At 42.0% G+C, this 20,000-nt stretch overlaps 1 protein-coding gene across 1 annotated transcript in view; it reads right to left on the bottom strand.

The window, feature by feature from the left end:
- SASH1 (SAM and SH3 domain containing 1) overlaps positions 1-20,000 on the bottom strand; it is a 580,485-nt gene that overhangs the window by 28,921 nt on the left and 531,564 nt on the right. Inside the window, exons 6-9 of the mRNA XM_075707699.1 lie at positions 18,678-18,764; positions 17,234-17,346; positions 15,421-15,522; positions 478-610 (exon numbers count right to left, since the gene is read on the bottom strand). Coding sequence (XP_075563814.1) covers positions 478-610; positions 15,421-15,522; positions 17,234-17,346; positions 18,678-18,764 — 435 coding nt within the window. The remainder of the gene's footprint in view (positions 1-477; positions 611-15,420; positions 15,523-17,233; positions 17,347-18,677; positions 18,765-20,000) is intronic.

The raw sequence follows: 20,000 nt of genomic DNA, 5'->3' as shown, positions 1-20,000 counted from the left end.
ATGATGCCAAGTGGCGCAACTGCACCACCAACCAGCTGCTACCCTCCCAAAACTAGCAAGAGCTTCACCTGCGTGCTGTCCCAGGCCTCAGAGGAGGGAGCAATGTGCTGGTGGCTCTGCTTACCTCCTTGCTGAGCCTGTGGGGCAGCTGGCTGGGATTGCTCCTAGTCTTATTCCCTCCCCAGCATGGGGCATAAAACATAAACCAAGTTCTAATCTCTTAACGAGGGGCTCTCCAGCGCTGCTCTGGGAATACCAGATCAACAGTAACCACATCCCAGGCTGCCACTATCCTCCTTCCACAGTCTCAAAATGCAATTACTTGGGCAAGGCATGCACCATAGACAAGGCAGTCTTTCCTACCGTCCCTTAAGAACACTCCACCCCTCCCTCCCCCAGCCCTCCACCTTCTGTCCCCTCTCAACAGAAATATGTATTCACACACACAGTTTTAACCATATGCACTTGGCTTTTTACCTTCTGTGCTGGGTTTTTTCATTTCTTCCACTCTTATGAGTTTCTTCCTGACTCTGCGAGTAGAATTCACCAGCTTGTGCAACCTCTTAAACTTCACCGACTCCTCTGTTTCATCATCGGATTGTTCTCTTGACTGGCAAAGAAACAAAGGGAATATTAATAAAGTAGTAGTTCCATGGCTTGCTCCTTCAAGTCAGGTTAACCCAGCTCATCTGCTGCGGTGTGTCAGTGCAGCTCTGTAACTGGTGTTGTATTTTCAGCCCAGGTCAGACAGAAACATTTAAATTACTGAGGGTTTTCTTTTTCTCTTTTTTTTTTCTTTTTCTTTTCCTGAAAGCGTGACATACCATTTTGATTTCTAAATCTGTGCAACGTAAAATCCTAGGCATTGAAATACATTCCTGCCCTTGTCTTTCTTCCCATGCATTGTGTAATAACTACTTCCACGTCCTCTCTCAGTACGTTTCAGGCAGGGCTCTTTCCCAGGGCTCTTCTTACCATACCAGTTATGCTCCTGTGGTTTGGGTCAGTCACTGGTCTGTCTGGCATCGCAGAACTTGCTGTTTAAACCTGGTTATAAACAGCTTCTCCAAACTGAAGCTCTGTCATTGACGAATTCTCTTTTTTTTTCCCCCCCAGTCTTCCCAGAAAATCAAAAACAGCAGCACAAGAAAGGAACGGGAAGGAAAAGGAAGGAGGAGACCTCATCTGCCTCGCTCACGAGCTACCACAGCTACAAAATATTCCTTTCCTCCTCCCTGCTCCCTACACTCCTCCTGAAGGCTCTCGAGGCTGGAATTAAGATGGACACAGCATTCCTCCAGCACTGACCAAGGGAAAACTCTGACCTTTTCAGATATACAGTGCAGTCCATATTCCCCAGCATCCCGTTTCGTTTTGCATCTGATCCAGTATGCTCAGTTCCAGCTGTTTTCCCTCAAGTATCAACCATTACAGAGACAAAAAAAAATTCCCCTCTCTCCAGCAGCAGTGACACAACAAGCTGAAACAATCCATTCCTTGTGAACAAGAAGACGACTTCGATTTTCAAGCCAGATCCAACGTTCAATGTGCTACTTCCTCTGTTTTAATCAGTTCAGAATGTGGAAGGCGGCGGGGGGAAGGGAAGGGGAGAGGAGGCCGGCAGGACTCTCCAGCTCGGCCAGGACAGCCCTGGCACCGTACGCTGCTGCACATTCCTGTGCGCGGTGCGGGCTCCAGCTGGAGCGCAGTATGGATCGTATACCTTACTTTGTTTTCACCCGCGGTCCCAGCCAATTTGCTGCATTCCTAATGGTCCGCTCTAAAAACCCTCGTGCAACTTCCTGTCGGCACAGCTATCTGGGTTTCCACAGTGCGCTCATCCTTTTTTCTCTTTCTCCTTAATGAAACTTTTTTTTAAAAAAAAAGAAAAATACCCAACAAACGCAAGCCAAAAAAAAAAAAAAAAAAAGCCACCCTCTCCTCTTCTCCAGCAAAAATGCTGTCTGCTTATCCAGAGGCTGAATAAAAAACAGGCCAAATATAAAAATGCTTTCTGCTTTTCTAATACACTTAAATATCAGGAAGTGGTAATAACAGTAGATGCCATGAGGCAGGATACCAATTAGCTGTTGCACGGGTACACTTTCAAAGGCACAAACAGTGCCTGAAGGAGCTGGGGCAGCTCTGAAAGCCTAACTCGCAGGCACGCACCTCACAAGGCCAGCAGAACCACACCAGAGCAAACTTCAGCCACTTTCTGCAAGGGCACTGTCAATTACCGATTTCCCACAAACTTCGTGTTACTCCAAAACAAGAAGGAATACCAAATAGACCGCATATGGCAGTAGGAATTGCCATTCTGCCATCCAAGAGCCGCAGGAATGTGTTTTATTATGGGTACAGGCTGGCTAGGTAATTAATAATCTTCCTTTGGGAAAAAACAGGGCTGTAAAGGAGTATCAGACTTGTTTATATCAAGATAAATTAAGAAGCAAGATGAGCATTAACTCAGAGATTATGGCTGGGACAACTTAGTGACATGTCAAACAAGACAGACATATTTAGATAAGATGACAAATGGATTATTGACCGTAATCAAGAAGTTCAGTCAAGACTTCTTAGGCCATTAAGCGCATCCTGGCAAGTAACCATCATGCATACTCTGCACTCCAGCTATGTTTATTTTAAATGCAATTACTCTAAGTCATTGCTTTCCTTCATTACTTTTTGTACACCCTTGGTTTGCAAGACTACCATTTGTAAAACTGTGAGCTCTGTAAGACCTAGAGAACGGCTCCATACCTGGTCCTCCTGCCCAGGATTTCATCAAAGAATAAACAACTAGTCTTACTTTTGCACTACCGGGATCCGATAAAGAACTGTCCCCCTGAGGGTTACCAAGACTGAACAACGACAACAAAAGCTTTTACCATGTCTGACATTTGCATTCACGACTTTCACCGCGAAAGCAAGTGCCAAAATAGCCTCAGTGCAAGGTACCAAGTGGGTGGTACAGGGGGTCCCCACCATGCTTCAAAATAAATAAAGTCCCATCGTAATCCAGTGCCAGCTGGCTTTCCCCACTGCTTCAGGACTGCCGGCACCCTTTGAGCCGGGGTCCTCCGCAGGCAGCGACAGACCCTTCCTAGCGCTGGGGCTCGGCCGAGAGAGGTGAGAACTGCTCGCGCTTAACAACAAGAGCCGCCAGATAATGGGTTGGCTAAAACCAAAGTCAGGCTCTCTCCAGCAGCCTATTTCCTATCATATTGAGTAGCATGTGGCATGGAAAATCTTCTGTAAAGGAAAAGGATGGCTAACAAGTTTATGCAAAAAGACCTAAAAAAGTCGGTGACTACACTAGTGGTGCCGCTCAGGAAACTTTCTTGTCAAATAATGCTGATTCCTTGAAAATGAAACCGTTTTGAAAAAGGGTTACTTTTGTTTTGCTTCCTGTTTTTGAAGCAATTTTTAAAAAAAAGGCCTTGAAATTATCAAAAGTTTCCATTTGGCACATGAGAAACAGAGCTTAATTTTCCAGCTCAAGCAATGCTTTCTTTTACAGCTAATATTAAACAGAAAACAGAAATGTAAAGCATTCAGGCCGTAAGCGACATATTTGGAAATCATCGAACTTCGATGCTTTGACTTCTCTGACCCACTCTACCCTCCCCGCTTCCACAGTGACTGATTTTTTTTTTTTTTTGGGGTGTCTGTCCCTGACTTCAGATGGGAAAATAACCCCAATCTCCCCAACACGTGGCAGGCCGGGCAAGTGGCTTCCCGGGCAGCTCTAGCAGCCAGGCCTTGGCACAGGGCTTTGGCACAGCCGGCTGCCAGCACCGCCCCCCCTCGCCCTCTCTCCCTTAAGGAGCGTTTCGGCGTGCTGCAGCACCGCGGAAGGCTGGACGTAGTCTGTTGAAGAGGGAGCGATGCATCTGCAAGAGGCTAGGCCCGAGGCTCCCCGGCACGGGAGGAGGCCATGCTGCAGCCCCTCTGCCAATGCCTCCCGGCCCCCGGCTCCCGGCCGTCCTGTTAAGCCAAGCCTCGGCATCGTAAAGGTGCCGGTAAAACAGCCGGGGCCCCTCCATCTCCCCGTCCCCCTGCCGGAGCAGGCCTCTCCCCGCGCTCCAAGGGGAAAACAAACGGATTTGCAGTACTGTAAATAGGAACAACTTAACTTCCATCTCCTCCGCTCCAAATTTTTCCATCCGAAAGCCCATATGGCTCAACTTTTAATTATTTTGGCTAATGCTGTATGTAGTAATTCTGTGGTGAATGCTTAAGTGTTTCATTTCTGGTTTCCAGGGCAACATTACATCAGATTGCAGACAGCTGGCTCCACAGCCTCAAACCATAACAAATTGGCCAAGCCGATGCACAAAAATCGTGCTTGCTTTAAAGAGCGAGCGCAGGGCTCGGCCGGGCTGCCGGGGAGCCGGCGAAGCCTGCGGGGCCCCCTTGGCGGGGCTGGCCGGGCGGAGCCGCCTTTCCCCGCGCCGCTTGGAGCAAGTGCATCCCCGACACATCTGCAATGCTCTCACGGTGCGGAAACCCGCCAGCTTGGAGAGCTCGGCTGCACAAACGCGTGAAGGACTACAGGGAAACAGGGACTAAATTAACAGCATCTGGAAATACCAAGGACTGCATGCAGAGGACTGCGGCCACCACGTACCACATGGCTGGAAATCGATGGAGAGGCCAAGGCCCAAGCCCACCGCCCAGCTCTTCGCCACTAACAAACGTGGCCGCAAACCTACAAAGATGCTATCAAATCCAGGAGAGATCAATTCCCTCTGCCATCCCTTCTGCTTGCAATACTTCTCCTACTTGTGCACCTCTAAAGGCCACGCTCTGCATCATCTCGTATGTAAGATCAAAGTAAAAAGCCTTACGTTCAGGAACAACTAGGAAATTAGCACATGTTCTTTCGATATTCACGGAGCTCTCTATAGTCCTGCTCCCAGTGCCCTCTTTGCTTTCTCTCCCGCTTTTCTCACGCAGGCTCTTTGCTGCTGCCCTGCTCTGGAGGCAAGGCACACGCCTCGCGCTGCCGCTCTCTAACATCCAGCCCATTTCACACGCCATAGAAATAACAGTCCTAACCTTCCCCTTTGAATTAGTGCTTCACACACACGCACACACACACACACACATAGAGAAAACTAACATTTATTAGGGTACTTGGAATTAATTGGCAGAATGTAAACCAGAAGTAAGTAGCTAGCTTTCGGCAGGACTATGTTTGGAAACACTTCAGGGTTATAGCAGCAGCCCTTAAAAAACACAAGATAGGCAAAGCCTGCTAGCCAGGTCCTAATAAAAACATTTAAGAAACACTAGGACAATATCCAGTTAAAGATATCATAACTGATTAATCTGTTTCAGCTCCATAAACAAAAATATACGTGACTTTTACATGAGCTGTGTGAAGCCATTTAGAGAGATGTTAAAATTTTACAATTCACTTTATGCCCAGTAATATTCAGCCCCAAAATGAAATCTCTAGGAAACTTCCCATCTAAGAATCCAGGAAATCTCTTAATATCTGATTAAGCCCAAGCTGCAATTATTTTTGGCTATCACACAATTCTTGTTCAGCAAAGTAGGGCAAAAATACACATTCAGACTTGTGGGCATATCATATCACATCCCCCAGCCCTGGCTAGCTCACTTCAGAACTACGAGGTCTATAGTAAATGCAAAGAGATTATGCTGTTCCCTTTAGGAGACGTGGCTACACGTGTCCTTTCTTCTCTAACAGGCTTTACATCCGCCAAAAAAAACAACCGTTCTAACTTTTTTTAAAGTTTTATTAAAGATGCCTGGATAAAGTCAGAAACAGGAAAATAGAACAGAAAAGAACTTAAAAGCCCAAGGAAAGGAAGAGGAGAACTGAGAAAAGCTATGCATGCTGTGCTGTGCCTAAGAATAACCACAAAAGCCTTTTCTCTTTTTCCCTCTCTGAAACAGGAGGCACATCCTCTCCACATCACGCTACATGCTCAGTGACTTACCAGCTTCGGCATTTATAGGCCTAAAGCTCAGTTTCGAGTAATTCCCCCTGAGTCCTCAACTGCTGTCAGCTTCGTAACCCTAAAATTTAGGATCAGACCCTTCTTCTTAAGTATTGTATTCGCTCCGAATCCTGCGCACAAAATGCCTCTTCTCTGGAGTTACATTATCAGACACCAAACTGGCTCTGATTCCAGCGCTGAATATGTAAAGAAGAAAAAAGCGTGATGCTGGACTCAATTAGCTGTTTTCTGCTCACTGATTGATTCCCCCAGTTACTCGCTAGCTGCATAACTTGCAAGAAAGGCATAAGTCATCAGCTCTAAGCAAATCTTCTATTCACCACAAGGAAAAAAGGGAGTGTTGTACATGGCAAACAATCCCTGTTTTCACTGACGAAGGCTTGCTGACCTCTTGCTGGCCTCCAGTTCCTTAATTACTGTCTATGGAATTTCAGTGAAAGAAAAAAATACAGAGAATCTCTGCAAAGCCAGGACGAAGACTGACCCTCAAACACGACTGCTAGAGTGGAGGCTGTGTCTATAGGAAATATAACTTAAGCCCTTTACCAGGCTTTTTTTATTTTCACTTTTTAATTCTTTCGACAAAAAGCCCCCGTGAGAGTTTCCCTTTATAAAGGGCTAACTTGACAGAAAAATAAACCTTGCTTAAATGTTTTTTGAATTAGTGAACTCAGATAATTTTTTTTTTTCTTTCCCCTTGGCTTCAGTGCTATAAAAAAGACCAATCACTAAGAACTGGAAAGGCAAATGGTGTTTAATTCAGAAATCTCAGACTGGTCTAGAATTAGCCACATTGTGGCTTTATGAAGCATTGTTGTGTGACTTCCAACAACTTCTAGGCTGGGCTCAGACCTCCCTTCCTAAGAAACAGACTCTAAGGTGCTTAAGTAAATTGGCGCCCCTCTTATAGTAAACCATACCCTAATCCCAAACCTTGGGACAAATCCAGAATTTGGACAATTCTTCTCAGAGCACAAGAAAACACGGACCAAAACCTCTACAAATTAGGAGCATGGCTATCCAGTGGTGGAAAGCAGTAGCAAAGGCATACCACAACAGCACCCTCTTTAAGGCAAGAAAAGATTCCCCTTACTCAGGACCATACCATCAATGGCCAGTTAATCTGGATTTGCCCCAGATCAATCAACATAGTGAAATCACAGCAGGACTAAACACCTACTTCCTTTGAGGACCGGCCGATTTTAATGAGCCACCTAGCCAAATAACCTTTTTCAATTTCTCCATCTTTGTACTAGTGACCGTACACAGCTTTTCTACTCCCTAGTGGTCATGTAAACTAGATTTACTGGTGTGTTGTAGCTGGGTTCTTACCCTTGAATTACTTCAGTCCCAAAACTCTGATGTAAAACCCTACGGAAAAGTCTAAGCTTCAGATAAAACCAACTAGTGTTCTCCAATTTCAATAACATACCAGCCCACATCAAGTGAAACATGACAGCGACTTCCTTGAAATGTATCCCAGATTCCCTTAAAAGCTCATGGCCATGAGTGAAACTCATCTAAGTTTGGGGCTTTGCAACTTGAGTTTTGAAGGTTTTGGGTTTCATTAAGTTTTGCAAACCTCTAATCCTTGCAGAGGCTGTTTATAGAAAAGTGTGTGAAGCTCTGATGTGATAATCCACATCATATCCTGAGGTTACAAATAAAGGACTCCAAAATTTTTAAGAAAATTAACAGAGGTCATAAATGTTTCTGCCATTCCACATAGTTAACTGCAAGAGTATGAATTACAAAGGCTGTGTAAGTCTAAAATGTGCAGTGGTAGTGTCAGCCCCTGCCCAGGTAAGCTGAAGGAAACAGCAATCCCATGTCTGCGTTTGGTCTGTGATTACTTACAAGGAAATCGAAGGAGCATCCAACGGCTACTTTGGTGAAAGATATATTACACATCAGCTGGTGACGACACTGCTTGCTGAAATTAGTGGGAAATATTTGTCATAAGTAACGAGAGCACAAAAATTTAATTCTCCCAGGAGGTCTGTCTTGATACTAGAATAGCTGCTTAGGCAAATTCCTAGATGTTAACTGTTTCCAGGTTTTAAATAATTTTGAGAAGCACACTGCCGACATTTGCATCTGCAAGCCAGACACATTTCCTCATGGCGAAGTGTTTCTCCCACTGATTAACATAATTAATTTTAATGACATTACAACTGTACTGATGTACCACTTGTCATAGGTATATGTGGCAGAATGGAGGTCTGCATTACATTATTCCGTATCTGTTACAACACAGCATTCCTTTCCAATTCTCCTGCAGACTCCTCTATGCATGGGAAAGAGATTCTCTAACAAGGCTCTCTCAACTGCATCTTGTGTTCTGGCAAGGCTAACAGGGCCTGGGGAGAATCCCTATTCTTTGGTGTAGGCTGTACTATTAATGAATGGAGTACACCACTGGTGCCGGAAACCAACCACCCCGCATTTCGGAAAACCAAGGGTGGAACAGCAATACATCAAATACAGTGACATTCATATCAGAGAAAAAAAAGACAGACAAAAAAAAAGAAGAGAATGAGAACCCCTTAGTGAAGGGTGTAGTAATTTAAATTACATTCTTATAGTATTTTCAAACAATCAAACTATTAATGTTACCATCCTAAGTGCGAGGAAGGAAACACCAGTGGTGGGGAGGGGGGGCAAGTGGTAAGCGACAGGAGCGCAATTAAAATTTTCTATTGTACCACAAGTAAAGATTATTCAGCCTGGGTCTGCCAAATAGGGCAGTGAGACACATGGCTTTTGAGATCCCTAATTCTTGAACTGAGCAAGGCTTTGTTCCAATTTAATAGGCTTGGTCTCAGAAAAGATGGGGGCAGGGAAACCACATTATGGATTACAGCATCTCCTGCTGGCTGATGCATGCAGGGAGAATAGGAAAAAGCTGTTACCACTGTCCCCCACCCTCTAGGTAATAAGCAGAGAAATTAGGCAGCTGCCCAAGGGCAAAAAGGTATAAAAAAAGCCAAGTAATGTGCTAGAATGAATATTAAATTAATTTGCCTTCCCACCTCCCACCCTCCCCAAATACGTGGCCAAACATTTTGCGGTAAAGTCAGTCAATAGGGCTTGTCTGAATGCAGTCAAAACAGAAGTGGTTATGAACACACTTAATTACAGTCACTGCCTGCGCGTTACTGTAAGCTGTCTTCTCTGAGTCATGATAGCAGGAAGATTTTTCTCAGAGACCTTACAACAGACTAATTACATCCAGTCTTCACACATCCGCAGGAGCAACTCCTACTGGCAGTGAGCAGGAGGTTTACTTGGGCTACATTACTGCCAACTGCTTGGTACAACCCTGTGGTGACAATATTTAGTCTCACTAGGGACACATACGTAGCCAAGTTGTATCTGATGACAACATGGGCAAGTCTTGCATGGTAAATAATACTTCAAGAAGTGATATAGTTTTATTCCTAAATAAATGCATTTCTCCTACAAATTCTAAAGCATTTTGGAAAATTTCAGACCGAGTATGTTAAAAACTCCCTACAGTGTTCTGCAAAACCAAATATAAACACATCGATGGTCTCTCATTCTGCTATCATCACCCCACAGCACTGACCTTACTTAAAGCTTTGTGTTGTGTCCTGGGAACTGTAATGACGATTTGTGTTTCTCTCATGAAGGTTTTTGTATTACTATACCCATGGGAAACCCTGCTCTTATGCATGGATAGAGAAGGGGGTAAGATTGTAACAAAATACACTGTAATTCTTTTGCTACTAGCTTTCACTGAGAAGTACTGGACACTGTCCTTGAGATCAGTGGAAAAAGAGGGCAGTCAGCGCCTCCCGGGACAGGTCCCTGTAGTAGGCACATAGGATGGGAATTTAGCACTATCATTTTGAAGCCGTGTCTAATTATTGGCTCTTTCTTCATCATAACTGTTACTAAGCACTGACAGTATTATAGGAACTTGGATAGTAATAATAAATATACCACCCAATACAGTGAGGCACATCAGTGCCTTTCAGGAAATCTTAACAGAAATTGGGTCACTAGACTCTTCAGAGCAAAGATGAAAGCTCTGCGTTCATTCACAGCCATGCTCAGCATCAGCTCCCCTCCATTACTTCAAAGAGCATGCAGGGTCTGGAGGCAGCAACGAGCTCTCCAGGAAGCACTGAAACACAGAAATGTCCTCTTACACCCTTTAGCCTTTCATGGAAAAAAAAAAAAGCCTTACAAAAACCGGTGAGTCCTGTGATAGCAGCAAAAATGAGGCTAACAGTGCAGAGCTTTCAAAATGCTCAAAGTATCCATGTTGCTTCAGTTTAAACACTACTGTTTAAATTAAAACCACCCTCATCACACCCTGGTCTCCATCGATATCCAATGCTGGTTCCCAATACGCATCCCAATATGAGCTTAATTCTAACAAGTTAAACTGATTATAGCAAAAGAAGGGCTTTTTCCTGTTTACTGTAACAGTCCTGTAGTATGCGCAATAATAATGTTAACAAATGGTTAAAGATTTTAAGAATCCATCAGTAATATGAACAAAAATAAATTTTAAACTTGCTGTATTTAAAAAGCACCCACAATCTGAACCACTGAAATAAGAGTATAGCCCTGAATAACGTGGATTTGCTGTAGTCACACTCTGGAGGTAATTGGTGCTACAGAAGTTACATTGTAATTATTTCTTTTCTTCCTACTCTTCACACTTGCCAAACACCACAGTAATGACTGTTGTGAGTCAGAGATAATTTTATCAGACTTCATCTATTGCCAAAGTCAGCTTTATACTATAGGTAATACAATCCTGATTCAACAGCTTCAGCATCTCTTGGATTGAAACGAATACGACTCAAAGTCCATTCTCGCCTGTAATTCTGCCTTTGGCGACGCTAGTAGACACAAACCCAATACCGCACACCCTTTCAACTTTTAGCCCCATTTAATGATTTGGTAAATGAAAACGTCCTCAGGAAATAATACAAAGAAAAGAAGCAACGAAAGATTATCTCACTCCAGCTAGAGCTGTCGCTGCGTGGACTTGATTTGCTGCCGCCTGTTACAAAGCGGATTGATAGAAGATGGAAGAGAGCGGCAATGCAAGGTGGAGTTTTCCCCAACATCGGCCTCAGGGCGGATGCAGATGTGCACAGCACACCTCCAGGTCTGCACAACTGCTGCCACTCTCCCCAGCGAAAATGAAGGGGCTCCCAGTTTCCTACTGGTAACAAGAGCCATGCTGAGTCCTGGGTAAAGAAGTGTTGGGAGGGCAGGGAGGTAAAACAGCACTGCGGGCTCCCCGCCACCCACCCGCGGGCCATACTGTTGGAGGGACATGCTGGTTTTGTTCTCCCTGCTCATAAATGTTACGGCCTCTCTCCTGAGGCTGCTAAGGCCAGATGTGGCAGGTGGGGAGGTCTCGGGGGAGCGCGGCACAGCTCACTACGGCACCCTTCAAACGAAGGAAGCTCGTGTTAATGAGCTCTGGATGGCTGACCATTATCTGCTGATCAAAACCGAAACACAGAAGCCCGACGAGACCAACAAAACAGTTCAGTCCAGGGATAATTACAACTTCATTTAACTTGCATCTACAGAAACTGTCAGCGAAGTTAATTAGCGGTTTGTTTCAGTGGCAGCACATGTATGATACACACTTCTGCCACAACCTCCCTCCTGCTTCTCTCCTCTCCCCCACTCCTGCATCAAACACAGCGACTGGTACCAATTAGTAGTCTTTCACCAGAGGGCACAGGAGAGGATTTATACTGGTTTCTCCTAATGCTGGTCCTCCAAGCTGGGCTGGAGCCATACCAGCGGGGCTCTGGGGATGAAGCAGCCCTGTTTTAGATGAACAGAGAATCTCAGCCCCCAAAAGTTATCAAATGGGCTTCTATCTTTAAGAAGCATAAAAGGCACCTCAGTATAAAGCAAGAATGTGATACAATTTTGAAGTCCTCTCTTTTCCTGGACTTTCTGACTCCTGAGAACAAATAGGCCCTTATCTAAAATCCAGAAAGGGATCCATTTGTAATCTGCACCTGCTTTATATCCCAACACTTGGCACAAAGCAATGAAAGCTTGTCTGGAGTTACTGTGAACAGCCTTCATTCCAACAGAGACGAAAGATAAATATTCAGAAATAAATTTGTAAAAATGATGAGGCGTTTTAGACTTCTGATACATCTGACTAAAAAGAAAAACAGTTTCAACTGCATTCCCACATTAGCAAATAACTAACACGCATACTTTGCTGCGAAACAAAGGGACCACAGTAGTGAGACTGAAAACTACAAACTGCTCTCAAGTGGCAGAGAACCAAGTCACCTACTGGCTTGGCAAAGCCTCTGTTTGTTTTTTTGTTTCTTAAGAGCAAACAAACAGGACCTACAATGGCACAGCAATGACATTGGGCTGCCTGCCCTTGGGTGCCGAGATGATGACCCTTCAACCCTTTGTGGTTCATCTTTAGGGTTTAGTTTTGCAAGGGTATGAACTGCAAGTTTCCATTTCCTGGTACAGTAATTTGAAAGAGGAGGAGCTGGGAAAAAGAACCCTTAAACCAATCTTTTAAATGAGTTTAGGATCAAATCAGTGATATCAGTCATAAACACATGATAGTTATACAAGATAAGAAAAAAAGTTGTCTTTTTTTTTTTCCTAAAAAGGAAACCAACAATAACAACTAATGTTGTTTTAGATGTTTTTTGTAGATGTTATTTTGCAGGTGGCTGTTGTTCTGTTGTGGGCAGAGCAGACCTAAGAGTATGGAGTACTTAAACCCTTAGAAAACTCCAGACTTTCTGCCTTTGTGTTTAGATTCTCCAAATGCTTAGATTCTACCTTTCTTTTTTGCCTTCCTGAAAGGTAGTCATTGGACAAAGCTAGACTGAGATTCTCCGCAAAAACCTAGTGACCCATCTTCCCAAGTCCCCTTAATTACCAGCAGGTGTCTCTGCCTGGGAAGACAAAACATGGGGGGAAAAAAAAGAAAAAAAAAAAAAAGGCGTTATAATAGTGTCTTGGTATCTCTTAAATGCCCAAGGTTACCAAACAAATGTATAGCAGGTAACATAAAAATTATTATTTTCCTAAATTCTCTCAATCTGCAATTATCCTGCAATTTGTTTTTATCATTTGTGTGTACAAAATGACCAAGTATGATCACAATGTTCCATTAAAAACTGCCTAGTAACAATTTGGCCATGAGACTGAAAAAAAAAGAAATCAGAAAAAATGCCAACAGAACCAGAAGGGCCATTACCCAAGGAGTTTTAATTCAACCCAGAAACTTCAATTTCAGTGACTCATATTTTCAATTACTTTCTGAGGTTAGAAGGCAGTGGGCTATCTAACAACATGTTTTTAATATATGGAAAACCATCTTTGCTTCATGGCCTCCATAAAACGAGTGGGGTAGTTTTAAGCTAAGATTCCAAATTTGCAGAGTACAAATCACACAAATGGCACTGAAAATCAAACCATTTGGCAAAGAAAGGGCTCGAAAACAGAATCATCTTTGTACCTCTCAAAAGCTGATCCTTTTAGATTCAGAGAGATGTCCTTTGGTAAAACAGTCTGGGTGAACACACACCCTATCTCTAGACGTATCTGATACGTTGCACTGTTTGCTTTTCCCTCTGGCATGTCAATCATAGCCCGAAGTTTTTCACGCCAGTTAACCCTAGTTTCTTTCTTGTCCACAAAAAAAAAGAAGCCAAGCTGACTTTTGTTCTAACATAAAGTTTCACTTCTGCAGATGAGCTGACCTTCCCTTGAAGGCAAGCAGCTTCACAGTTTCTGTTAAATGTAACTAGGATAAAAATTAGGAGTGAGGACAAAGATCTTAAGAGGTTATCTACATTGATGGAAAGAGATCCCCCCTCGAAGTTAGCAGGAAGGTGGTTCAAATCCTCCCAGAACAGCAGAGAGAGGAAACAGAGCTCTTGACTCAAAGTGCAAAGACGGCTTAGGAAAATAATTTTAGAGAAAAGGTGCCAAGTCATTCCATTAGGGAGCAAATACTCAGTTATAGAATCATAGTCGTTTAGGTTGGAAAAGACCTTTAAGATCATCCAGTCTAACCATTAACCTAACATTACCAAGTCCATCACTAAACCAATCATGTTCGGTCGTCAGAGGTATACACAGCTTTCAGTAACTTCAACACAAGCGTAAACCACTATCAGAAGATTTAAGAGAGAAACGTGGTATCCTTCTGAGATTTGACCATGGTAAATGAGAATTTTGAGGCTTTCATGCTATAGGTGCCTTAGCCGAAGACCTTAAGAGGGGAAAGTTCAGGCTATAAATACTAATAAGGAAAACATCTAGACATCTTTCAGCTGGCTAAACAATCAGTGCAGAAGAGTCAGGATCCTTCCTTCTCTATTCTTTGCATATTTCTGATATACCAGAACAGAGTATAAGGCAACACCAGTCCCCATCTAACTAAAGATGGGCATATTTTTGTTTAATACAAACAAGAAAATCTTTCTCCACCACAAAATATTTTAAGCATCTCATAAAATGACATAGCATTCCTCTTTTCATTTGGGGAGGAGGGGCTAACCGTCTGCTGTAGTTAGCAGGAAATTTCATTGACAATAAAATAAATAAATAAATCGATCAATGGTCTCAAAAGCCTATGATTCAATTCTATGGGTTACAAAGAGCTTGGATTTGACAGCCGAATATGTTCTTCTCTAAGATTTCTCTGTGAACTTTCAATTAGAGAAATGAAGTGGAATAAACTACTCAGTGAAAATGAAGATATTTGGAAGGAAAAATTAATTAATTCAGTATGGCATGACACAAGGACTGTCTGGTGCCCATAAAAACAACTGAAGCTACACAGCTCGGAAGTAAAAACAAGGGAGGAAAGCTGCCTTACTGCTTACGGGTCTGGCAAAAGCTGCAAACTCTTTCGGCTGAGAGTTAGCAAATGCAGAGATAGAACTGTTTGAAAGCAGCAGGCAACTAGGACTTAGGCAGACCCTCAGCTAGGATGCATCAACAATGGCTAGGAAGGCCTGAGAAACTCTGTTGATTCTCAGTAACTGAGAAGTAAAGTGAAACAGTTCCCTCTGAACCACCTAAAGACCTTTCTGTGCATTTTGGAACATGGGCATTTTTGCCTGGGACAACTTGTGCTTCAAAAGCTCAGTGACAGAGCGCCAGATTTTAAAAAAAAAAAAAAAAAAAAAAAGAAATTAAGAGAGATTATACAGTAAGACCGTTAAAGTCTATGACAACGGACCTTGAAGATTCATAATCCATGTTAAAGATTCTTTGCAGACAAAACATAGCATCACAAGGTCAAATGATACATTTGCTATTAAGGAAATCACTGGGTAAATCAGGGTATTTCTGTACTGCAATAAAAGAATTTAAATATTATATGATACTGGGGAGCTATATCAGAATGACAGGTACTTACATTACAATTGGAAGACCCATCAAATGTTGAGTAAGAACCATCAGGCCATTCTGTAGCATCTACAGTGCTCGATTGCCTGTGCTGGGCTTCATACTCTTTCAGCTGAAATTTGAAAAGACAGAGAGAACATTTTCCAGTGAGAAACAGCTATCAATCTTCATTAAAATAGCAAGAGTTAATGTTCTTTCAGGTTTCCCCCCACCCCATATTATTGTGGAACTGGGAAAATCAAAACTTTTGCATTGTATGTCTTACTTGTTCAAAATAAATTAATTTCCTTTAGAATCAGAAGTTTTAATGATGTTATTTTTTTTTTTTTTTTAAGGAAGTGATCTGTAAACACTGAATTTTGATTAATTGTCATTGGTAAAATATAAGTTATACATCCCCATCTCAGAGGCACAGTTTCCACCTGGCAAACTAAATCACAAGAGCCTGCCAATCCCCTTCATAAAGAAAATGATCTGCAGTAAAGACTAGGAAATATCTTTTATAATTTTAAAACTAAAGACCATCTTTCCTGTTTTCCAGTAAAAGGTCTAAGACACAAAACCAATCCTACTGGAGTCAAACTGTTGAGAGGATGATACTGATGATACTTAAAAAAAAAAAATAAAAAAAATTGCTTGCTAGTAGCTCAGACCACTAGAGGGAAACAGTACAAAGACATATATTAACCATAAGATTAGGTACAAACCTCCCCCAAAAAATGTTTAACAGAGAAGTAAAAGAATTCCCAATATTACCACCTGATAATTTTTAAAATTTTTCATTTTTTTTCATGATATGATTCCCAGCAAAGCAATATGTTCTTCAGACAATAACGTAACTTTCTATTCTAGGATAATCTATTTCAAGATACAGTATGTCAGTATAGAAATTTATCTGAGTGCCAAATCACAATCTAAATCATGTTTTCTGCACCTCTAATGGAGCCCATACAGAATACCCTGTGTTCCATCACAGTATTTTGCACAAGGGTACAAAATGAAAAGTGGTGTGGAAACTTGCACACTGACCTTTTTGCTCCTGAGCAATTAAAATCTCAGCCCTATTGCTGCAGAAATACAATTCCTTACAGTTATTTTTCTTGTGGTTTATTAACACTTAGATTTTGTAAAGAAACACTTGTGACAGCCACTGTACTTATCAAAAAAATACATCTGTGCTGATTTTAATGTCAAATGCCAAAACCAGCCGAATATGTTTTCTTGAAGGCTATTAAAACAAAACACCACCTTTTTGGCTAAGAAACAAGCAGAAGAAATTTCAGCTTAAACATTAGTATTTTTAAAAGTTTTAATTGCTGAAAATGGAAGCCTTCAATCAAACTGCCCTTCAGCCATTAGCAGCAGGAAAACAGTAAGAAATATATATGTTCTGAAACAAATAAGGCAGGCTCAGGAAAACTTGAAGCATTCCTTTCAGTACTTAAACAAAGCTATGAATGTACATGATAAATAAGGACTAGTACAGGTGGGATTCATCTTCCTTACCTTTAGACAGCTGCAATGAAAATGTATACACTTGAGCTTTTCTGATTGGCACCCTTTATTGCCAATGGAGAGAAGCAAATGCTTTTAGGACTCTTAATTTGCCGTATCTTAGATATCTACTTTTGGTTGAGCTAAATCTCACTTTTCTCATAAATAAAGGAATTGCTATCTAATTTATGCTACGTAGTGTGATGGGACAAACAGGTGAGCTTTCTCCCCTTCTCCTATGTTTTCTGAGCAAATGAAAACTCCAAATTAGCATATCATATATTCTAAACCATGTTTCTCCAAGAAACTGAAGTATGTACATATCATACCCTAGCAAGTGCTTCCTCAATGGTGATCATCTTCTCTTTGACCATCATCATCAGCTGGATCCGTTCCTCATCACTCATTGTGATTTCACTGGCCACATACCCTACATCTTCTCCTGCAGGAACAAGCAGAGATAACAAACACGCATAAGAGGTCATGCACAGAGCAGGGTATATCGAAACTGGATTTTACCCAGTGCTCTGAAATCTGGTCGCCACGTGTATCTGGCTGGCCAGAAACAGACCTTCCCCAGAGCAGTCTTATACTATGATTTCAAAGGACTGAATGATTTGGAAGTAACTGAACAAGAAAAGGAAGCAAATTAGGCTGAGAAAACTAAGTCTACTCTGACACTGAAAGCAGGAGAGAATGACAAGGGGGAATAAAACGTGACTGTCACCACAAAGTTATTGACCCTGAAAGACAAGAATCAAAAGAGAAAGTGCTAATGCCAGAAATATCCTGCACTCAGCCCTGAGAAATACTACAGTCAGCTGTCAGAGAGGATGGGAAGCCCTTCCAGGAACGGCGTGCTGGGCCCTTGCAGCTTTCTGCTGCGGTCTGGCCACATCCCCTGATCTATCCAGGCTATCTAATCAGCCACCGAGCTGGCACATGGTGCTGGATGTATTGAGGCTCTCAATTCCAGGACCTCTCTTTTTGGCATGAGCTTGGTACGTCAGCACGGACAGTTAGAACTTGCCTTCAGAGCCAGCAAGGACCCATGCTTAACTGAGAGTGTAAATGTGCCCCTTTTTGAACTCCTAAGTGGGCCACTCTCATCTTTCACAATCCATCTGAACACAGACGTAGCAATATGGGGAAGCACCTGCTTGCAACAGAAGGATCTAACAGATACACATGGGCAAACAGAAATTTTCTGTGTGAAGAGAAATACTTAAAGCAATGCACAGCTGCATCTTTTGGAGAAGAACTAGAGAAAGACACCTGACAGTTTAAGTGGAATCAATCCTACATTTGCACTAGTCACCAGATGCACTTTTACTACTCCTTGTAGCGTCTTCTCTTACAATGAGCGGCTGGATTGAAGCCTAAAGCAAAGAGGTCAAAGTAACCAAATGCCAAAGAAAGAAGAAACACCTTTCTAATTAAAACAGATCAGCATTTCTCTCATCCAGTCAGGATCAGAAAAAAAAAGCATCTCGTTCGTTTACAGATACTACTTATAAATATATATTAACCGCATCACTTTGTGCATGTGCACTCACTGACAGTCAGGACCACAGGTGTCCCAGCCTCATGCAGATGCAGTCTCACAGAACGTGACTCGTCTTTCTGAGCTCTGTCACCATGAACCACACCTGCGATACTTCCAGATCCACAGACCCCCAACTGCCACATGGCTGCAAATGAATGTTATTCCTTTGTGATGCTGGCTCCTTCTATTTTATACGGATAGGTTGTGTATCCTTAAAAAAGATTTACCTTTTGATGTCTGCCTCATTAGTCCTTTCTGGTTCCTTCGGAAATTCTGCCAAAAAAACTTATTTTTCTTTTTCCAGTCTGCTTTCCCTAAAAGGAAGTGGGAAGGGAGGATGAGGGGAAAGGGAAAGAGAATTTCAGAAAGAAACATCAGTTAGTAAATGCTAGAAAAGTTTTCAAGCATTAAGTTATATATTCTAAGTCAAAACCAAGAATAAATAAAAATATCAAATTTTCGTTTTTTCTTGACTTATTCTGTACTAGAACTATGCTGACGTAGCTATTTCGGGGAAATGCACACTCTGTTATAATTGCCAGTGCTATAGAGACTGAGATAAGCCAGTAACTTACGTATTTTGAATTAGAAACAGAAAATATTTTGCATTCATTTTGATATCCGTTGAGTTGTTAATGTCAAGTCTGGATGTGTTTTTGAAGTATTTTGTTGGTTTATTCTCTTTAACTGAACCACAATTATGCAGCCTAAGCCACAACTCAGATAAGTAATTTTCTAATATGTGTGTGCATATCTATACAGAAAAGAAATACTTTACATACATACAAATGCACTCACACGCACACACATACGCACAATCACGCAGGCACATTCTGCTACTTGGCATGAGAAATTTTGTAAGACCATCAGATACATCTGATTCTTGCTCTCCATATGCCTGGACTGTACAAAGCTGGGTCTCCATGTCCATTAATATCACATCTGCGTATGGCTTGATGATCCAGAAGTAAATAATTTGTTCTAAAAAATAACGGAATCTAGCTCAGGGTAGGACATGTAACTGTGTTCTGCTGAATTAACCAGGGCACATGCGATAAAGTTTATGCCATCTGCAAAAGAACATACTGTGCCTGATCTGGCAGAAATGCTACTTCATCCCTCTGCTTTTGAAAAATTCAAACGAACACAGCTTATACCATGCCACTGAGTTTCAGCACGTGATTTTAGTATTTTGGATCTCGCCCTAGAGCTGGGTTTACTGACTCTCTGAAACACAGCTTAAGTTTAGACTGTGTGGAAATGTCCCCAGAAAAAAATTAAAAAGAAACAAACAAAAAAACCTCCCAGTGTTTCTTTTCCTCTCCAGTGGGCAAAATAAAATTTGTCCAAAATTGTATCAGCCCAGCTAATAAGTTAGGATAGCAATATGAACAAATTATAGTAAGTTTAAAAAAAAAAAAAAAAAGTAGAAGACAATGGAAAACAAATACATATTTAAGAATGCAAAATATTTCAGAAACAAAGGAAGAGACTCTGGTGTGACATGAACAAAAGTAACAGAAACCCCAGTTATTCACTGATGGTGGTAA

The sequence above is a fragment of the Pelecanus crispus genome, chromosome 3, assembly GCF_030463565.1.
Source record: "Pelecanus crispus isolate bPelCri1 chromosome 3, bPelCri1.pri, whole genome shotgun sequence".
Classification (NCBI taxonomy): Eukaryota; Metazoa; Chordata; class Aves; order Pelecaniformes; family Pelecanidae; genus Pelecanus; species Pelecanus crispus.
The sequence above is the reverse complement of the archived record's forward strand: the minus strand, read 5'-3'. Positions and strand labels throughout refer to the sequence as shown.